At 33.1% G+C, this 18,431-nt stretch overlaps 1 protein-coding gene across 1 annotated transcript; it reads right to left on the reverse strand.

Annotated features, from left to right (window-relative positions):
- Positions 1-1,080: 1,080 nt before the first annotated feature.
- LOC118198329 (BRISC and BRCA1-A complex member 2-like) lies at positions 1,081-16,948 on the reverse strand. Its single transcript, XM_035369988.2, has 2 exons — positions 16,754-16,948; positions 1,081-2,391 (listed from the first exon to the last, which is right to left on the reverse strand). Exons 1-2 carry the CDS (start codon positions 16,800-16,802, stop codon positions 1,262-1,264), a joined length of 1,179 nt encoding a protein of 392 aa, XP_035225879.1. The 5' UTR covers positions 16,803-16,948; the 3' UTR covers positions 1,081-1,261.
- Positions 16,949-18,431: the final 1,483 nt, after the last annotated feature.

Genomic DNA, 18,431 nt, shown 5'->3' on the forward strand with positions numbered 1-18,431 from the left:
TCTCTACCACTAATGCAAAAGAGCTCCCATGTGCTAGGTTCAAGAATTCCAACTCTTTCGAATTTGTGAGCTCTTAAGATCGCTACACACTCCCTTCCCAAGCATTTCTGATGTGACATGACGAGAAGCCTAGCTTGCGGGCACGGTTGCAAGCCCAATGTGTTGATGTGATTGATCATTGTGCTGAAGGTGGTGGCTGTGGCCCCAGCATGTAAGCATGCTCATTTGAATCTGTCGATTCATGGTTGAAAGGACCAGATCTGTTGGCATTTGTTTCATCATTAGGTTGAGGTGCAGCATGAGTGATGTAGTTTCATTTATCCTCAGAAGACGAAAGTGTTTGACGTTCTCCGGGTCAGGGATGTCATTTGGTGTGAGAGACCTTGGTGGCTTCGAGTGGGTAGTTGCTTACTTATGCCAGCACCTATTAGCGCCAATGAAAAGTGCAGCAGCACGAGTTTCACAGCCCCTTGAAGATGATAATGACCTCGGGATTCGATCTTGGGTCTGTTTCAAGCCAGTCGAATTCACTACTAGCACAAAAGAGCTCTTGAGTGCTAGGTTCATGAATTCCAACTCTTTCAAATTTGTGAGTGTTGATTCGCTCGAAAGATTGCTACAGTAATCATTAATTGTATTTTTCCTTTATACTTCTAGGATGAAGATAATTAATTATGAAATTTGTGTTGATGTAACATAGTAGAACTGACCTTTCAAAAATGAAGTTTGAACTGCCCTCCTATCACATTCGAGGTGGGTTAATTGGGGGGGGGGGGACTAGCAGACAATTCATCTTATATATATATATATAATGTATAAACTTAGGTATTCGTTGATATGCTAGAGTTTTTAAATATATTTTCTCCTTTTTATGGCTTGTTAGTAATATTTTCCAAGTTATTTTATTTATAATATACAAACTAGAGTTAATCTACAGTTTCTGTGTTAACAGTAATGACTGATAACAGCAGACTGTTAAGACTAGTTACATTTTGGAGGTGTAACTTGCAATTGAATTTTTTATAGCACAGCCCTTGAACTTCATTCTTCAAAGGTCAATTTCATATACAATTCATACTCTTCTATTCCTACCCTAGTAAAGGGTAAAAATTTTATTTATAAAAAATGCAGTATATGTAAATATTATAAAAGAATAAAACTTTCCAATGCCAATAATACTAAGTAAGAAAAAATATCTCATAATAAGTAAGTGAATGATTAAGCTTATAAACATTATGGTAATTTTATGAATTGAAACAGTTTAACCTTTTGGATCTTTGCATGCAAAAGGTGCACTATCCTGTTGAAACAACAAGGCATATTTATGAATAAATTTCACTATTTCTTCAAGTAACTCATGAGAAGACCAGTTTGGTGAATATGAGCAAGAATCAATGCTAACAGAAGTAGGTGCTCCTGAATAAGTATGATACACTGATCGGAATATAAGTTCAGGGACACCAATCGGGAAATTTCTAGGAAAGTCAATTTCGAGCAGAAAATGGAAACCTTTGAGTTCCAGTAAAAGTGTTAATTTCATATACAACAAGACATCATATTCAATTAGACAGTTCTCAAAGTGACTTAGAAGAACAGAAACACATTCCTTCCTTTTCTCATACGCAGAGGCAACAAGTTCTGCATTCTTCTTCAATGCATCTTCAAGAGCAGGTATGTATTCTTTAAATGAAAAAGTACTCAACAATGGTGGTAAATGAAATTCTGGAGATAATTCAAAGGCATTTGAAATATTGGCTGAAAAATATAATCTTTGGGTGCTTCTGCTGATATTTCGCAAAGGAAAAGTAACTAACAAAAGTATTGTCTCTTCTTCAACGTTTCCTAAAAATACATTAGGAAGAATATTTGCAAGCTCAACATGTAACTTTATTAAAAAAGTAATGGGGTTATTCTTATTATAAGACACAAATACTTCAATATCATCTTCACTCATATTTGGTAGTTGTATCAAATTTAAATATTCAATATATAAGTCAGCATAGTTTTCTAACTGAGCTATTTGTATCTCTTTGTAAAAGTACATAAGCTCTTTAACAACAAGCAATAAACCATCTGGATTTTCATAATTCCAATCACATAATGATTTTATATTTTCCAGAGGGATTATAAAACTGCAGTCAGAGAAAAGAAAGTCAGGTGGGCAGTGTGGTGCAGATGACTGGAATATTACAAGGCACTCAACTGACACGCCAGCATATGGGATGGAAATTTTAAATCTGTCACACTGGGAATTTTCATGATCAGTAGAACAAGATGGCTTTGGGTTCATAAATGTAATACTTTTCTGAGAAAGGCCAAAATTAGGATGTCTCATAACCACTTCAACATGGTTCCGGATATATGGTGCAAGGCATGATAAGAAAGCCATTTCTGAAAAGTAAGTAAATATTTAAAAAATGTATATATGCATACTTATAAAGAAATACATAATATTTAACTTACAAAGAAAATTTTCAGAACTAATTACACATCTTTAAAGCTGTTCATGGAAACCACAACGTCAAGAAAAATGTGACATACACCTACTTATTTTTTTTAAATTACGTTATTTAATAATAAATACAAGGCAAAACAGATTATCAATATGTGTGTTGGAAAGTTAGTTGTTACGAGATGGCAACAAAAGAGATTGTTGTTATTAGATAATAGATGACTAAATTCAGTTATAATGTTTTGTGGATGTTGTGTATTGTAAATAAACCTATTAGAACTTTGCTGAAGAATATTACAAAATATTTTAAAACAAGATCTTTCATAGTGTCACATTTCTAGTGAACGGTTCAATTTTTGTTTTTCATAAACTAATGATGATGTTTACGATAATGTGTATACCAGAAAATCAGAGCCTGGATCATCTGGTCAATGAAAAATCACTGATATTATTTTTTTTTAAATGGCTGAGCACTTTATTTAACAACCATTAGCCCTGTGCCACTACAAGTGCCGGAAGTGCCATTTCATTATGGAAGAACCTAAGAGGTGGCCACCACTGCTTCCTATGAAAGGACGGAGAGTTAAATCCATGTCTTCTGTAGGATTTGAGCCCTGGCCTATCACTACGGGAATCAGGGTCACTAACCCCTATACCAGTTGGGCAGCATATATTACATAATGTGATATAGGCAAACATGAAACCTTGGAAAAGGGGCTCAAATTTACCAAGAGAGGAATGCAAATCTCTATAGCAAACTGCATTATAAAAGCATATTTTGAAAGCCAGATAAAATAATTAATACTCAACTAATCAACTAACAATATTTAAATTATCCTGTTAATTCATTTAATATGAAATTAATAATTATTTATTTACTAAAATATTAAAAAAGCACAGTGAACTATAAACAATTATCATCTTAAAAATTAGATAATTCAGAAAATGCAGGTAAACATGAAAAACTCCAAATTTCTTCTTCACATTGATACCTTTGAGTTTATTCAGAAGAAACTCAAGTTTTGAAACAGCCGTCCAGACATTATAGTGGTTAGGGGAGCCTGACTGTGATACCAAAGGGTCCGGGCTCAAATCCCGGAGAAGGCATGGATGTAAAATTGTCTGTCCCTTCATAGGAGGTAACGGTGGCCGCCTATTAGGTGCCTCCACAATTAAATGGCTACCACTTCTGGCCTTAGTGGCCAATGCCATCATAGGCAAGTGCCCGCCATTTGTAAAAAAAAAGTTTTGAAACAGTGAACGCCTTACAATGTGTCAGTAAAACTGTAAAAATTCACCGTAAACAGAAAATTCAACAAACTAAGTTTGAGTTCAGTAGTGTCCTCCTAGCTTTAAATATATTATGTGAAAGCAAGGGCATAGCCATGAACATGGAGGCTGCCTAGTTGCTGAAATGGAAGTTCTCCATAACAGGCTAATTTTTTATGTAATAAAATCTTTTTCTTCAGTTGCACTACAGCCTGTCACAGGCCAAGGCCGTCTCAACAAGCTTCATCATCCAACAGATCCAATTAGTTACAACAGTCTACCAATTCATTTTTAGAGTCCTGAGATCAGCTTCCATCCAGTCTATCCATCTTATGCGAGGTCTGACTTACTTCCAGTGGATCTTGATAATATTAATGCAAAAATTTATTCGTCTTTTTATATATCTACACTGTGCGTATTGAAAGTTTTTTGAAAGTGCAGAAATCGAATATAAAAGAATTATTGGTTACAGCAAAACACGATGGCTAGCTCTTTTACCAGCCGTAGAAAATATTTAAAAAATATATGAACCATTAAAATCATACTTTTCATTACAAGCTAAATGTCCATAAATATTGCAGCTCTTTATTGAAAATGACACATCACAAATTTCGCACAGTTCATCCATAACCAAGCTACATTATTTCACAATGCTGTGAAAATTATTGAAGGGGACAAAATTTCAATTATGGAAGTGTCAAATGAAACCAATAATTTAAAAACAAAATTGTGAGAAAGAATTGATAACGAGTGCGTTCCTTTAATTATTCAAAAGGACATCTCTAGGTGGAAGAACAATGTACCATTAAACGACCTGATTTTCCGAAAGAAGTCAGAAATTTTTATAATAACTGCTTGGAATATCTTGAAGAACAGACAGTTCAATTCAAGGATATTAAAAATTTTCATAGGGTGACATTAAAAAAGGAGATTTTATGGGAATATAAGGAAAAATCTTTTTAATATATTAGTAACCCTTTTTTGAAAAATAATATTTGTGAAAATGATCTTTTTGATTAGGTGTCGTTTTTAAAAATATACGTTACTGAAGAAAAAAATTAAATGTTCGTTGTCCGCAAATGTGGAAACAGACAAAAAAATTGACGGAGTTATTCCTTCATTTTAAACAAAATAATATTCCTTATGAAAATATTCTTAAAATTGTAGAACATGCGCTCTCCCTTCCAGGAACAAATACAGCAATATAACGTGTTTTTTCTAGTATCAATAAAATATGGACAATTGAAAAAACGCAGTTGAACATTAAAAATTTAAAATATGTATTAAGCGTAAAATATAATTTGACCAATTCATGTAAGAAATTTCATGACATTTTAATAAATGATTCGAATCTATTGCAAAGTGTTCACTAGGATAAAAAATATGACCGTGAAAGAAAACCATAAATTTTTTAAATAAAATTTTTAATTAATTAAAAAACATAACATTCAAATTATAGTTTTTTTACAAATATTTTTATAGTTACCAATAGTTCATAATAAATACATTTTTGTATATTTATAGATAAGTGAATGAATGTATAAATACATTTTTTTGAATTAAAAAATAATACATTTTTTTGAATTATTGGTCTGCTTTCATAACTAAATGACAATTTTCATTTCATTCCATCTGTCCTGCTTTGTCTCGATGAAAATGTAGTCACTTTAATCTATTAGCTCTAAATAATCTATTACCAAGTTTAATATTATATCATTAGAGGAGATAATACCAAGATACGTAAACTGAGAAACACCCTCGAAAGTATTCGACTTTATTTGCAGCAGGAGGAGATTATGTATTCTACTAGTTATTGTCATAAACTTTGTTTTACACTCATTAATGGGAAGTCCAATGTCTCTGGCTACAGACTCTAGGGAAATAAGTTTCCACAACTTCTGCTAACAATGACGACATCATCAGCATACGCTAGTAACTGTAGAGATCTCTAAAATATGGTGCCTCTGGTTATAATGACATTAAAATAACATGCATACAAGGGCATTATCCTGTCTCAACCCTCTTTCAGTGTAGAATGCCTCTGATAGATGTAATAGAACACATGATTCAAATTCAACCTTTGAAGAGAAATCAATATCTCTTTTTAATTTTTAAAACTGAAATTGATTAAATTAATTAAAAGTTTTTAATTTTATGTTTTAATGCCTTGCAATATATAGAATTAATTTTTTTTCATATTAGTGTTTACTTTAGTATATATATGTAAAATATAAAAAATACAATGACTTTGCTCTACGCGAATACGCAACCTCTAATTTCACGATCTTCCCCCTAGACCAGTACTTCCGAGAACATTCTGGCATGTTACATAACCACTGCTATAAATGAAGAGATCATGCCATTTTTCATGAGACTGCTCCCTGCTATCACTGCAATAAGACCTTGTGCGGCTCTGTTGCTTCTTTCCTTTGTTACGACGTCGAAAGCTTAACCTTACCTTAATTTAAATCATTATTGGATATGTAGTTTTTGAAGAATCTGAAAGAATAATTATCCGCAATTTTAAGTCAATAAAGCTATGGGGTTTTAAAATTTAAATTCTATGTCTTCAATTCAGATGCCTTCCCACTCCACGACCACACCCGGACTCTAAGGTGACCAGGTTGCTAAGCTTTATCATTTCCAATGCCGATCTACTGCAAATACGAGGGCTATCCAGAAAGTAGATTACGTTTTGGAATAAAAAAATAAACAAAGTATAGGAAACAAATTTTATTATATACAGATGAAAGCCACACTCAAATACTACTTTTCTACATAGTCACCATACAAATTAAGGCATTTATCGTAGCGATGTACGAGCTTGGAAATTCCTTCGTCGAAAAATTCGGCCGCCTGCGCCTTCAACCACTTCGTTACCTCTTCTTGCCTTCCATCTTGCACAAAACTTGTGGTAACCAAGCTTTTCGCTGATGATTTCGTGCAACAAACTTCGCGAAATTTGTGGAAAACTCAAAGAAAGTTCCGTTATTGTGAAATTTCGATTTTCACGGACTTTAGCATCGACTTTTTCGAGAAGTTCGGCGGTCACTATGCTGGGTCTCCCACTTCGATCTTCGTCGTGAACATTGGTTCGGCCATTTTGAAATCTTATGACCCACTGACGCACTCCACCTTCAGTGATAATGTTGTCCCCATACACTTCACGAAGCTGCCGATAGATTTCTATCGGTTTACAGTTTTTTGCAGTCAGAAACCTTATTACTGAGCGCACCTCGCAGCTCGCGGGATTTTCAATTAACGCAGACATTTCAAACCGTCACAGTATCTGAACGGAGCACAGCACAAACCTCTCACTAGCACGGCTAGATGCAGACTGAGCTGCGCAACGCTCTGACCCCAAGATGGCCGCGCTAGCCCCGCCCCTAGCGGACACAGACGGAAACGTAATCTACTTCCTGGATGGCCCTCGTATTACATATTTGTGTGTCCTTCAATCTGATACACTGATGTTATATCTGAAGTCATGTTATAAGCATTGCACACGTAAACACACTTTATGATTTTACTACCACATAATTTTTTTTTGCGCTAAATACTCATAGATCTACAGAATTACAAAATTAAGCATTTAATTAAAAACACTGAAGAAAACATTTCTGAAATGTATTTTAGTTTACAACATACTTATTAAATTCCATTATTTCAGTGCATGCAGAACAGCATTTCTCTTTGGAAATGTGCCTCAAAATTGCTCCAATAAACACAAAATTGGGATTTATTATTGTTTTTTCAAATGAAGGAATGATGAAATTAAATTACTAATATCATATTGCATTTATCTTGGGTAGAGTAGACTTTAAGGTACCCCTTATATTATGGCAAAGTTGTTGTTTGATTTATCGCCAAGTTGTTGTTTCATTTATGGTAGCCTGAGTAGTTGAATGTTATGGAAACCCTACTGTGATGTAATCGGGCGCATGATTCTGGGAAATTTTGAATCATGGGATGTTTCGTAAGCGTTTTTGTGGTGTGTGTTGGTTTGATTCTTTAGATGGTAGAATGGCCGAATGTAGTAAGATTAATTTGAAGTTTATGTACGATTTGGAGCGAAAGGGGAAAAGAGTTTTAGTTGACTGGTGTGTAAATGAAGGTTTACTTAGTAGCCATTATAAGTGTCCTGTATGTAGGAAGGATATGCATCTAGTCGAACGTAAAAAACGTTTAGATGGATTTGAATGGGTTTGTAGGAAGAAAGGTTCAGATGGTCACTATGTGAAGCGTTCGATCAGAAAGAGTACCTGGTTTGAAAAAAGTCATTTGAGTATGATTGATATTTTGATTTTTACGTGGCTCTGGGTGTACGAAGAGAACTCGAAAATCATGGTAAGCGAATATTTGCTTTTGGTAGTGCTTAAATGTATAACATGTTTTTCCTATATTGTTTGCCTATATTGTAGAATTTGGTGCTCCTTTGACTTTTTAAGTGAAAATATATCGATGTGTACATGGACAAAGTAAAGGGAGTGTGCGCAATGTAAGTTTGTGCAATTCTGGGATTTTTTTTTTTTTTAAAGTAAAAACAGGTCGACATGTACATGGATAAAGTTAAAAGAGTGCGCAATGCCATTTTTGTGCAATTCGGGGATTTTTTTTTTAAGTGAAAATAGGTCGACGTGTACATGGATAAAGTCAAAGGAGTGTGCAATGCCATTTATGTGCAATTCGAGGATTTTTTTTTTAAGTGAAAATAAGTCGATGTGTATATGGATACCAAGTTTGTGCAATTGTTTGTCTTGTTATTTTGGCTTTGTGTAGCGGCGATTTCTGGCGCAAAAATCTCCGCTTCGCAAGCCAAAATAACAAGTCAAGGAATTGCACAAAATCGGTATCCATGTACCGCCCAAAATCGCCAAGTTTCGCCAAGGGGTACCCTAAACTATACTTTTACCTTTATCTTTTACTTTTATTACTAAAAATTGAGTTTTTATTACCATACTGAATTTCTAAAAAGTTCTCCTTAATTGAAAATACGAACTAGTTCATTGCAAGTTTCATTTTTCAAGTACCTATGACTTTTGAAAAACCATGAACATGAACTATTTGCCAGCAGCCCATTCACATGGGTTGACCTTGGGTCAAACTTCCAATATTCAGTAGTTTTAACCACTCACCCACTGCTGGAGACAGCAAAATTTTAGACTTAGCTTTGGAGGAGGCGCTGCGATCACCGAGGCAAGCGGCTGCACCTTCGCAGCGCTCCGTAAAAAAGTGAAAACAAATTCGTTTCCCCTTGGTGATTATCACTTAAATTACTTTTAAATAGTTTTTTTTTTTTTTTTTTTCCTACAAAACCTATATCCTTCCAAAAAAATTTCGCTCCGATGTTGACGAGAATAAAACAGTGGACAATGTGAGGATTTACTATGCCTGGATTACTACGCTATCTGTTACTAAGCCTGGAATTTTAAGATAAGTACTTTTCTTTCATCTAAAATAAATCAAATTTGTATAAATAAGTGCCTGTAAATCAATAAATTTTAATTTTTCATCAGTTTTTAGCATTAAAAAATACTTTAAATTGCTCATTGCTTGTGGCTTCCTTTGTGAATCAATTCCAAAGAGACGCCAACGTTATCAGTTCACGTCTGTCACCACTCTTCTTATCTTGCTTTCAGGAATCTCGTGAGAGGGAAAATTGGGGCAACGCGCTATTTCCCTCTCGGATCTTCTGGATTCTCTCTTTTTTTTTTTTTTTAGTTTGCTTAAATATATTTTCGCCTATAAATAATATTATACCTCACCGATTTTTTCTCATACTGTTCCTTGCTATCTGTTAAATGTCCATATGTAAGGGATGGTTTATTCCTCACTGCCTTAAATAAATTCTTAGAACTATGAGCTTATATAAATAACAGTGTGCCTCATTGTGTTATACTAGCATTAATTAACTAGTAATAAATTATGACAGTAAAATAATTAATCTTGTAATAAATTATGATAATTAAATTAATAAATACTATGTTTAATTTGTGCTTTTAATACATATACTCAGTAATTAACACACACACACGTGTATATATATGTTTGCTTTTTTTGTGTGTGCGTTGTATTGTATATGTTCTATGTTGTTTGTCTGCCGCTGTTTTTTGAAAAATGTATGAAAATGTTGGGAACGAAAATAGCATAAGTTACTTTAATTAAATTAATATATACTTTTGTTTTATGACTTTTGTTGATATCTCAGGATGCAAGCATACATATTACTTTGTATTCCATGCTAAATACCTTGATACAAAGCATTTTAACACCGTCAATATCTCCCCCCCAGTAACACATCTATTCACCACTACCATACACACCTGTGAGACACTATTTATTGTAAATGAAGACAGATTCTTCTCCTTTTAACTACACTCATGGACACAATCGTATGTTAGGATATTTTCTATCTTTTTTCCTTTTCTTTCTATAGGCCCTTTTTTTTTTTTTTTTTTTTTCCCCTCTATTTTTTTTTTTTTTTGAACCATTTATTTTAAATTTTATTTTGTCCCATCTTTTCTTCCTGGCCTTTTGAACTCGTACAAAATGAAAATGTACGAAGTTCCTTTTTACTCTCCTCAAATACGAAATTTCCCCCCTTTCTATATACCTTTCCTTCGCACCTATGCTTGATTTCTCGCCCATCGGTGCAGAAAGACTTAGCGGGTGCAAAACAAGACATCTGTCTACTTTGTCTGTCTGTCTTAGACTTAGCTTTCTGCAGGCATATAGTCTAATGTAACTCTTATAAAGACATCACGAGCTTCTCTTTCTCATTTTGGAAGTCTTGATGTTGAGCATATGCTATTCTCTGTTTTTACTTTTGGTGCAAAACTGCCGAGTAGAAGACGAAAATAACAGTGCAAAATACAAGAAGTATGAGCATTTGGTATGGAAAAACGAAGAAATAGGTGATATTGGATGCATCGTTAAAATCGATGTAAAGACACTCAAATAATCTTATCTCTCACAAACATGTTCACAACTTTTCATCAAGAGTGTGGATAATCAGAAAGTACTGTTTTACCAATAACTTAATTAAATCACATTTAAAATAATATACTGTATATTGTTTCTTAAAATTCTCCGAGAAATTTAGATTTACAGTACATAATTTTTGGAAGATTGGGAGTTTAGTTTTAGAGGATAGGAAAATTTTAAAACTAATTTAAAAGTTAATTTTACATCATGTAATATGTGATAGTTATACAGACTTTATTAGGATTCATTTGTGAAAATGTATTTTTAATCCCTCCCCCATTAAATAAATTTCACATTAGTTTAATAAACTTTTTCCTACAGAATTATTATTCATTTTAAATAATAAAGGGGAAAAAAGACTGGGTTACATATTTCTTTTTCACTACATGGAAAAAGTCTATTGATGACACAAAGAATTTACTCTGAAAATCCGAAGTCCTCAAGAGTTAGGAGGTCAGTAATTAAAATAGTAAAATTTAAGGTAAAAATATATTTATGGGTGCCTCTTGGCAATAACTGGCAGTACATGGACATCGAGTTTGTGCAATTCTTTGACTTGTATTTTGGCTTTGTGTAGCAGCAATTTTTGCACCAAAAATCGGCACTATACAAATCCAAAATAACAAGTCAAAGAATTGCACAAACTCGGTATTCATGTACACATTGACCTATTTCCAATTTAAAAAAATAATAATAATCAGAGAATTGCACAAACTGGGCATTGTTCACTCCCTTAACTTTGTCCACATACACATGGATCTATATTCACTTAAAAAGTCAAAGGAGCAGCCAACAAAAAATATATAATCTCAATTAACTACATTTTAAATCAAACGATGAAATAACATATAAAAGGAAATTCATCTTGGCACTACACAAAGGAAATATCCACTTACCTGCAAATTTTTTATGTCTTCAGTCAAACAAAATTCCTTAACAGCATTTAAAAACTTCCTAAAATTATCTGAACTAGAATCTGTACTGGTGTCGCCACATAAATTCACAAAAATAAGAGTAAAAAAATATCCTCCATAGTACAGGTATCCTCCGACATTCGACTATAAGCGTTTCCGACTAATCTTTGGAATATGGTAACAGGTAGTTTGGCAACATTTTGTTAAGGCGATAAAGGTTACTAGCTAGGACTTTAGCAGTGTACATGGATAAAGTCAAGAGTGTGCGCAATGCCATTTTTGTGCAATTCTGGGATGTTTTTTTAAGTGAAAATAGGTCGATGTGTACATGGATGATACCATGTATGTGCAATTCTTAAAAACGAGGCAAGCAGTGGGCAATTCTGCACTTTCTCCCAATTTCACACCTAATATTCGTCATGATTAAGCACTTTTGTTCCATAAAAGTTCTAGCATAAGCGTAATTCAGCTAGCAGATTGTTGGAAAAAATGTTGAGTAAAAAAAAAAAGCCTTCACTTCGTGAAATTCACCGCGTTTCCTTTCAACAAACAGGACACTTATAATGGCAACTAAGTACACTTTCATTTACACACCAGACCAGTCAATTAATGCTTTTTTTCCCTTTCATTCGAAATCATACAGAAACTTCAAAAATTAATCTTACAACATTCTGCCATTTTACCGCGTAAACCACAAAATAACAAGGTACCAAAATCCATCCCATCATTCAAATTCACATCAATCATGCAACCAATTATGTCATAATAGGGTTTCCATAGCATTCAACTACTTAGATTACCATAAATTAAACAACAACTTGGCAATAAATGAAACAACAACTTAGTGATAATCCAAAGGGCACCCTTCAATCTACTCTAATCAAATTTAGGTTGATCTTTACAATATGGTAACTGGTAGTTTGGCGACATTTTGGAGGCGATAAAGGTTACTACCTGGGACTTTGGTAATAATGTGAGCAGAACTCAGTTCCGATTACACATTATTTTGTGTGAGGGAAATGAGAGATCATGGGATATTAATGGAAGAATTACGGTTCTTTAATCGGAAAAGGGGGGAAATCGGGAAAAAATCTGGAAATTTTGTATTTGGCTTTATTCTGTGTTGTGTGAAATAATGTTCGTGAATTTGTGGATCCCATGGCCATAACTAAAGTGAATTCGAAATGGGTATTTATGTATGAATTAATTTAATGTATGTGCTCATTTATATTTTAAGTAGTGTTTTTGAATTTAATTATATTTTAAATGATAGTTATTTTGTTAATTTTAGGTTTGTAGGAATTTGGTATAAGTTTTAGTTGAAGTAAACGTGCATGGAAATAATTTAAATATCTGACACTAAGTATTTGTAATGGTTGCGGTACGAATTCGTTGGTGACGTGTATAATGTAATAGATGATTTAGAGGTAAAAGTTTTTGGATATTTTATTTATTTTATATGTGGAAATGTTCATATTTGGAAAGGGTAAATACTTTTTCGCGATCAGGTAATTTCATATATGTTCTTTTTACCGGGTTTAAAGATTGAGAAAATTGTCATGTATTTTCGTGAAATTTTTCTAATTTATGAGAAAAAAGCAGTGTACATGGATATAGTGAAGAGTGTGCACAATGCCATTTTTGTGCAATTCTGGGATGTTTTTTTAAGTAAAAATAAGTCGGCATGTACATGGTTTAGTGATATTTTAATTAAATGATAATTATTTTGTGAATTTTATGTTTGTAGGAATTTGGTATACGTTTTAGTTGAAGTAAACGTGCATGGAAATAATTTAAATATTTGACACTAAGTATTTGTAATGCTTGCGGTATGAATTCATTGGTGATGTTTATAATATAATAGATGATTTAGAGGTAAAAGTTTTTGGATATTTTGTTTATTTTATATGTGGAAATGTTCATATTTGGAAAGGGTATATAATTTTACGCGATCAGGTAGTTTCATATATGTTCTTTTTACCGGGTTTAAAGATTCAGAAAATTGTCATGTATTTTCGTGAAATTTTTTTAATTTATGAGAAAAAAGCAGTGTACATGGATATAGTGAAGAGTGTGCCCAATGCCATTTTTGTGTAATTCTGGGATGTTTTTTTAAGTAAAAATAAGTCGACGTGACATGGTTTATGTGTATGTGTTATTTTGAAAAACGCGTAAGGAGTATGGTATTGTGCACTTTTTCCCAATTCTGCAGTGAATATTTGTCATGATTAAGCAGTTTTGTTAGATAAAATTTCTAGCATAAGTGTAATTCGGCTAGTAGATTGTTGGAAGAAGTGTTCAGTAGATAAAAAGAAAAGAAACATGTCTTTACTTCGTGAAGACAAAATGGCAGCGGGGAAAAAAAATAGAGGGTTGCTGTAGGAGAGTTGGTCGCCAAATTTTCGCCAAAAAAACGCCAAGTTACCATAATGTAAAGATCAACCCAAATTTAAGTTAAGATCTAGATGCTTCTTGTCCAGCCAATGAGTTATTTCTGAGCTTGGATAAATGAACTAACTAGAAGAACCACCCCTAATGCTATTTCAATTTATTCTAAAAAATTATGCATGGTAGACCTTGTTTATATAGCTATTGTTAACTATTCCATAAATGTTCAATGAACAACAAATCTAATAGACAGAAGGTATGGAATGCAATAATATATTTTCAACATAAACTAGATCAAATGTTTAAAAAAAAAAAAAAAAAAAAAAAAAAATTCAAGAGAAGGAAAGAACTAGTTTATAGAAGTTACAAACATATGGGGAAAATGTGAACATATTCATACTTGTTCTACAACAATCGAAATCTTGCAGGAGGCTAGGAATCCTTATTTCTGTTAAATCTTTTGATGTTTTTTATTTGCAGTTTAATAAAACTGCAAATAAAAAACTTACCTTATTTTTGCAGATTATAAGTTTTGCATCAGTTTAATAAAACTGGTGCAATGCTACAGTAAGTATACAGATACAATTGAATATCTTATGCTGAATCAGCATGCTTCTCTTATAAAATAGCTCCTGGGATTACAAGCATGTAGAGAAACATGTCAGGCCTTAAAATATACTTATGATATACTGTTAATACTTCAGAGACTTTGGGTTAACCAGCAATATACTACTATAATTTAGAAAACTAATAAATGATTTTATATTGCAGAGATAGGCCACCCCACTTGTGGTCAAGCACTCAAGACCAGAAAATACTGGTAGTTTGACCCAGGTTCAAATCTAAGTTAAATGAACAGGACGTATGTGCATTTTAGATGTTTTTTTTTTTTTTTTTTTTTTTTTTTTTTTTTTTTTTTTTTCTCCCCATGTAGAATACACATTTGAATCAGTATCCCAATGAAGAGATAACTTCTATTTTCATGACTAGGTCCAAAAAGCAAACAATTAAAAAAATACAATAAAGTACACAGAATAAGAATACATATATGACTGGAAGAGCTATTCAGATATAAATAAAAGGTTAGTCTATATTTTAGGGTGCCCCTTGTATTATCGCCAAGTTGTTGTTTGGAACGAAATGTACAATTTGGAACAAAAGGGAAAAAAGCATTGACTGGTGTGTAAATGAAGGTTTACTTAGTAGTCATTGTAAGTGCTTTGTTTATATGAAGGAAATGCGTATGGTTGAATGCAAAGATGGTTTAGATGGCTTTGTCGCAAGAAAGGTTCATGCAAGAAATGTCACCGACAGTCCAGTACTACGGAGGACATTTTTTACTCTTATTTTTGTGAATTTATGTGGTGACGACAGTATGCATATTCTAGTTCAGATAATCTTAGAAAGTCTTTGGATACTGTTAAGGACTTTTGTGTGCCACAGACTAAAGACACAGAAATTTCTAAATATGGTAAGTTGATATTTCCTTTTCTATGTTATTTCATTGTGTGATTTAAAATGCAGTTTATTGAGCTTCGATTCGCTACAAATTTTGTTCAATTTTGATGATAAGTAACTTTGTTTTAACATTATACGGCATCATCATTCTCCTGATTTTTTTTAAGTGAAAATAGATCAATGTGTACATGCACAAAGGGAGTGTGCAATGCCGAGTTTGTTCAATTCTCTGATTTTTTTAAGTGAAAACAGATTGATGTATACATGGACAACGAGTATGTGTAATTCTTTGACTTGTTACTTTGGTTTTGTGTAGCGGCCATCTTGAAATTGTGCCTTGCTGCCCAATCACCAATTTTCGCCAAGGGGCAACCTGGAATATATTTTTACCAAATAAAGATAATGGCTGCAACTGTTGGCCTATGGAAGGTTAATACGCAAGAACCTTTTTTTTTTTTTTTTTTCCATAAAGTTTCACTATTATGTTCTGCCTTCTCTACATTCTACGTCATTATATGTATGAATTAGAAGGAACTGGAAAAGTGCAAGAAAGGTATCAGATTTTAAAAATTCTCATTCTAAATGAAACTTCCAGAAATCCAATTTTACTATTTAACACACAACACATACCTAACACATAGTTTTAATCAAGTGTCATCGTAAAATTCAAAATGAATAAATCAAAACATATTTCCTTACAGATCTCACCTGTCAGATATTATTATATTTTCTGGCCATCATACTGTTAGTCCAATAAAATAAACACAACTCAAAGTGTTTCCCAGTGTTTCACTAAATTATAAGTTTTGACAGATAATGGATGACCAGATAGCTTTAATTTGTCACTCGAAGGCTATATGCTTACACAAAAATACCTGACTTTTCATGGGAAACAGTATCACATTTTCGTTACACACCACAGGAACTACGCAAACATATTCCATCGCAAGAAATCAACCCCTAAACAATATTTTGAGGCTTTTACAAGGCTGCTTGTAAGATGGTAAAATTATTAGGTTATTTTATTAACTGATAAGCAATATAAATCTCAATTTTTGAACTAATCTGACACATCTGAAGATTAAAATACGCAATCAATTATCATAACAAACAATAATTCTATAAACATTACAAAGTACTTTTCCCAAAATATCAATGAAAAATCCCAATTATTTTAAGAAAATTCATTAATTATAACATTGCTTTAATGATATACAGCTAATATTACGTTTATGTGTTAGAAATATTCTTCACCGTTTGTACCGAATGAATTACGACTAAAAATTACCTTTTCTTTGATAGCTATTTAAATCAATTTCACAACGATTTTCAGTCATAAGTTTTCATTTCATAAATACTACTATTCTGCCAAATCTGAAAATCGAATTTATAACAGCTATTTGATAAAAGATACACTATAGCGGATTTGGCATTAAAAACAAAACGATGCTTTCACATCTGACAACAGAAACTAAAAGAGAACGCATCGAAAAGAGACGTAGACCTATCGCGCAACAGTAAAAACGACGAAAGGTGACGCTTCGGATAATATAAACACCAGAATGCTCGGGCGTGATGTCCAGCCTCTATCGAAAATTTCGAAATATTATATTGTTCTTGAATTATTTGTGGAATGAAAGTTGGTGAAAAGCATATTTTTGCATATTTACTTAAAATTTCATTTGATTTGTGTTTCGATCTATGAGTATCGCTAGCTGTTCGAACTGGGAGTTCATAATGTTTGCAAGGAGGAATGTTCACAAAGTTAATAAAAAGTTTAAAAAATCATGAAATCCGTACACAATAGCCCATAAAACAAGAAATAGTAAGTACAATCCCTCTTATGCAACAAATATACAGTTATGCATATAGTAAAAATATTAGGAAAGTAAAATATTTACAAAAAAATATTCAAAAATACCAATAATAATACATGAATAAATTTGATATAAATGCATATAAACAGAAGAGTTGCAACAGAGGAACAGTGCGGTGAAAAAGATCAATAAATAAATATTTGCTTTCTAAAGATGGCTATTGGACCTTTAATATCTGTAGGAGCTCACTAATCATATTTTTAGATAAGAATAATGCTGCTGCTTTTATTTCGGATGTTTAAATGATAACTGTAAGTCGGGTGGACATAATAAGAGCGTAACTGTACAACTTCAAGTTCTTGGTGGCTTCTATTATTTCGAATATACTATGGACGATTGAAGATTTGACGTAGAATACCGTATTCAGGTCTTTTTTCTTCCTTCTACAGGAATAAGCCCAGACAGAGCAAGCATGGTATAGCAGTGGACGTAATATGCTCTTATAAAGAAGTAACTTTTTGCCTTTAGAGAACACACTGCTTTAAGCAATTAGGGGACAGTGTTCTGCTTTATGTACTCGAAAATACAAGATAATAAATAAAATTATGTGGAGAAAAAAGGGGGTTAATAAAAGTTGTAGGTCGACGATTATCCTCAGATAAGTAACTCAGGGCAAAGTGGTGGAATGGAGACGAGGGTTTCCAGTCCAGTTCCTTTTTCTCATGAGAATGGTAGCAGTGGATTTATCAGTATTTTTTACCCTTTTCCTTTTGACTAGCCAGGCATGGGCTTGGGGGTGGTTTTGTGATGCTGGACGAAGAAAAGCATTTTGGGATAGGATAGCTGTGCCATCAGCACAAAGTGCAAGAGTAGTGTGGGGTGACTGTGAGATGTCGTTAACGTACAGCCGATGTAAACTTTGGGGTACATCGGCTGAGATTATCCGGTGAAAGGAGCAGGTGTTTGAGACTCACATGACGAAGATTATCTCTGTTAGTTAGGCGTTAAATATGTTTCCTGGGAAACTCAGATAGATTAACTTGTGAATAGGGCTGCCCAGCCAGACCCTATTGAAGGCTTTAGCTATATCGAGGACTAGTCCAGTCCAATATAGTTCCGAGGAATAGGTGAATTTCTTTGGCTGCATAC

This window comes from Stegodyphus dumicola, chromosome X2, assembly GCF_044657685.1.
Source record: "Stegodyphus dumicola isolate Sdum_Otavi_A_Nest chromosome X2, ASM4465768v1".
NCBI classification, from domain to species: Eukaryota; Metazoa; Arthropoda; class Arachnida; order Araneae; family Eresidae; genus Stegodyphus; species Stegodyphus dumicola.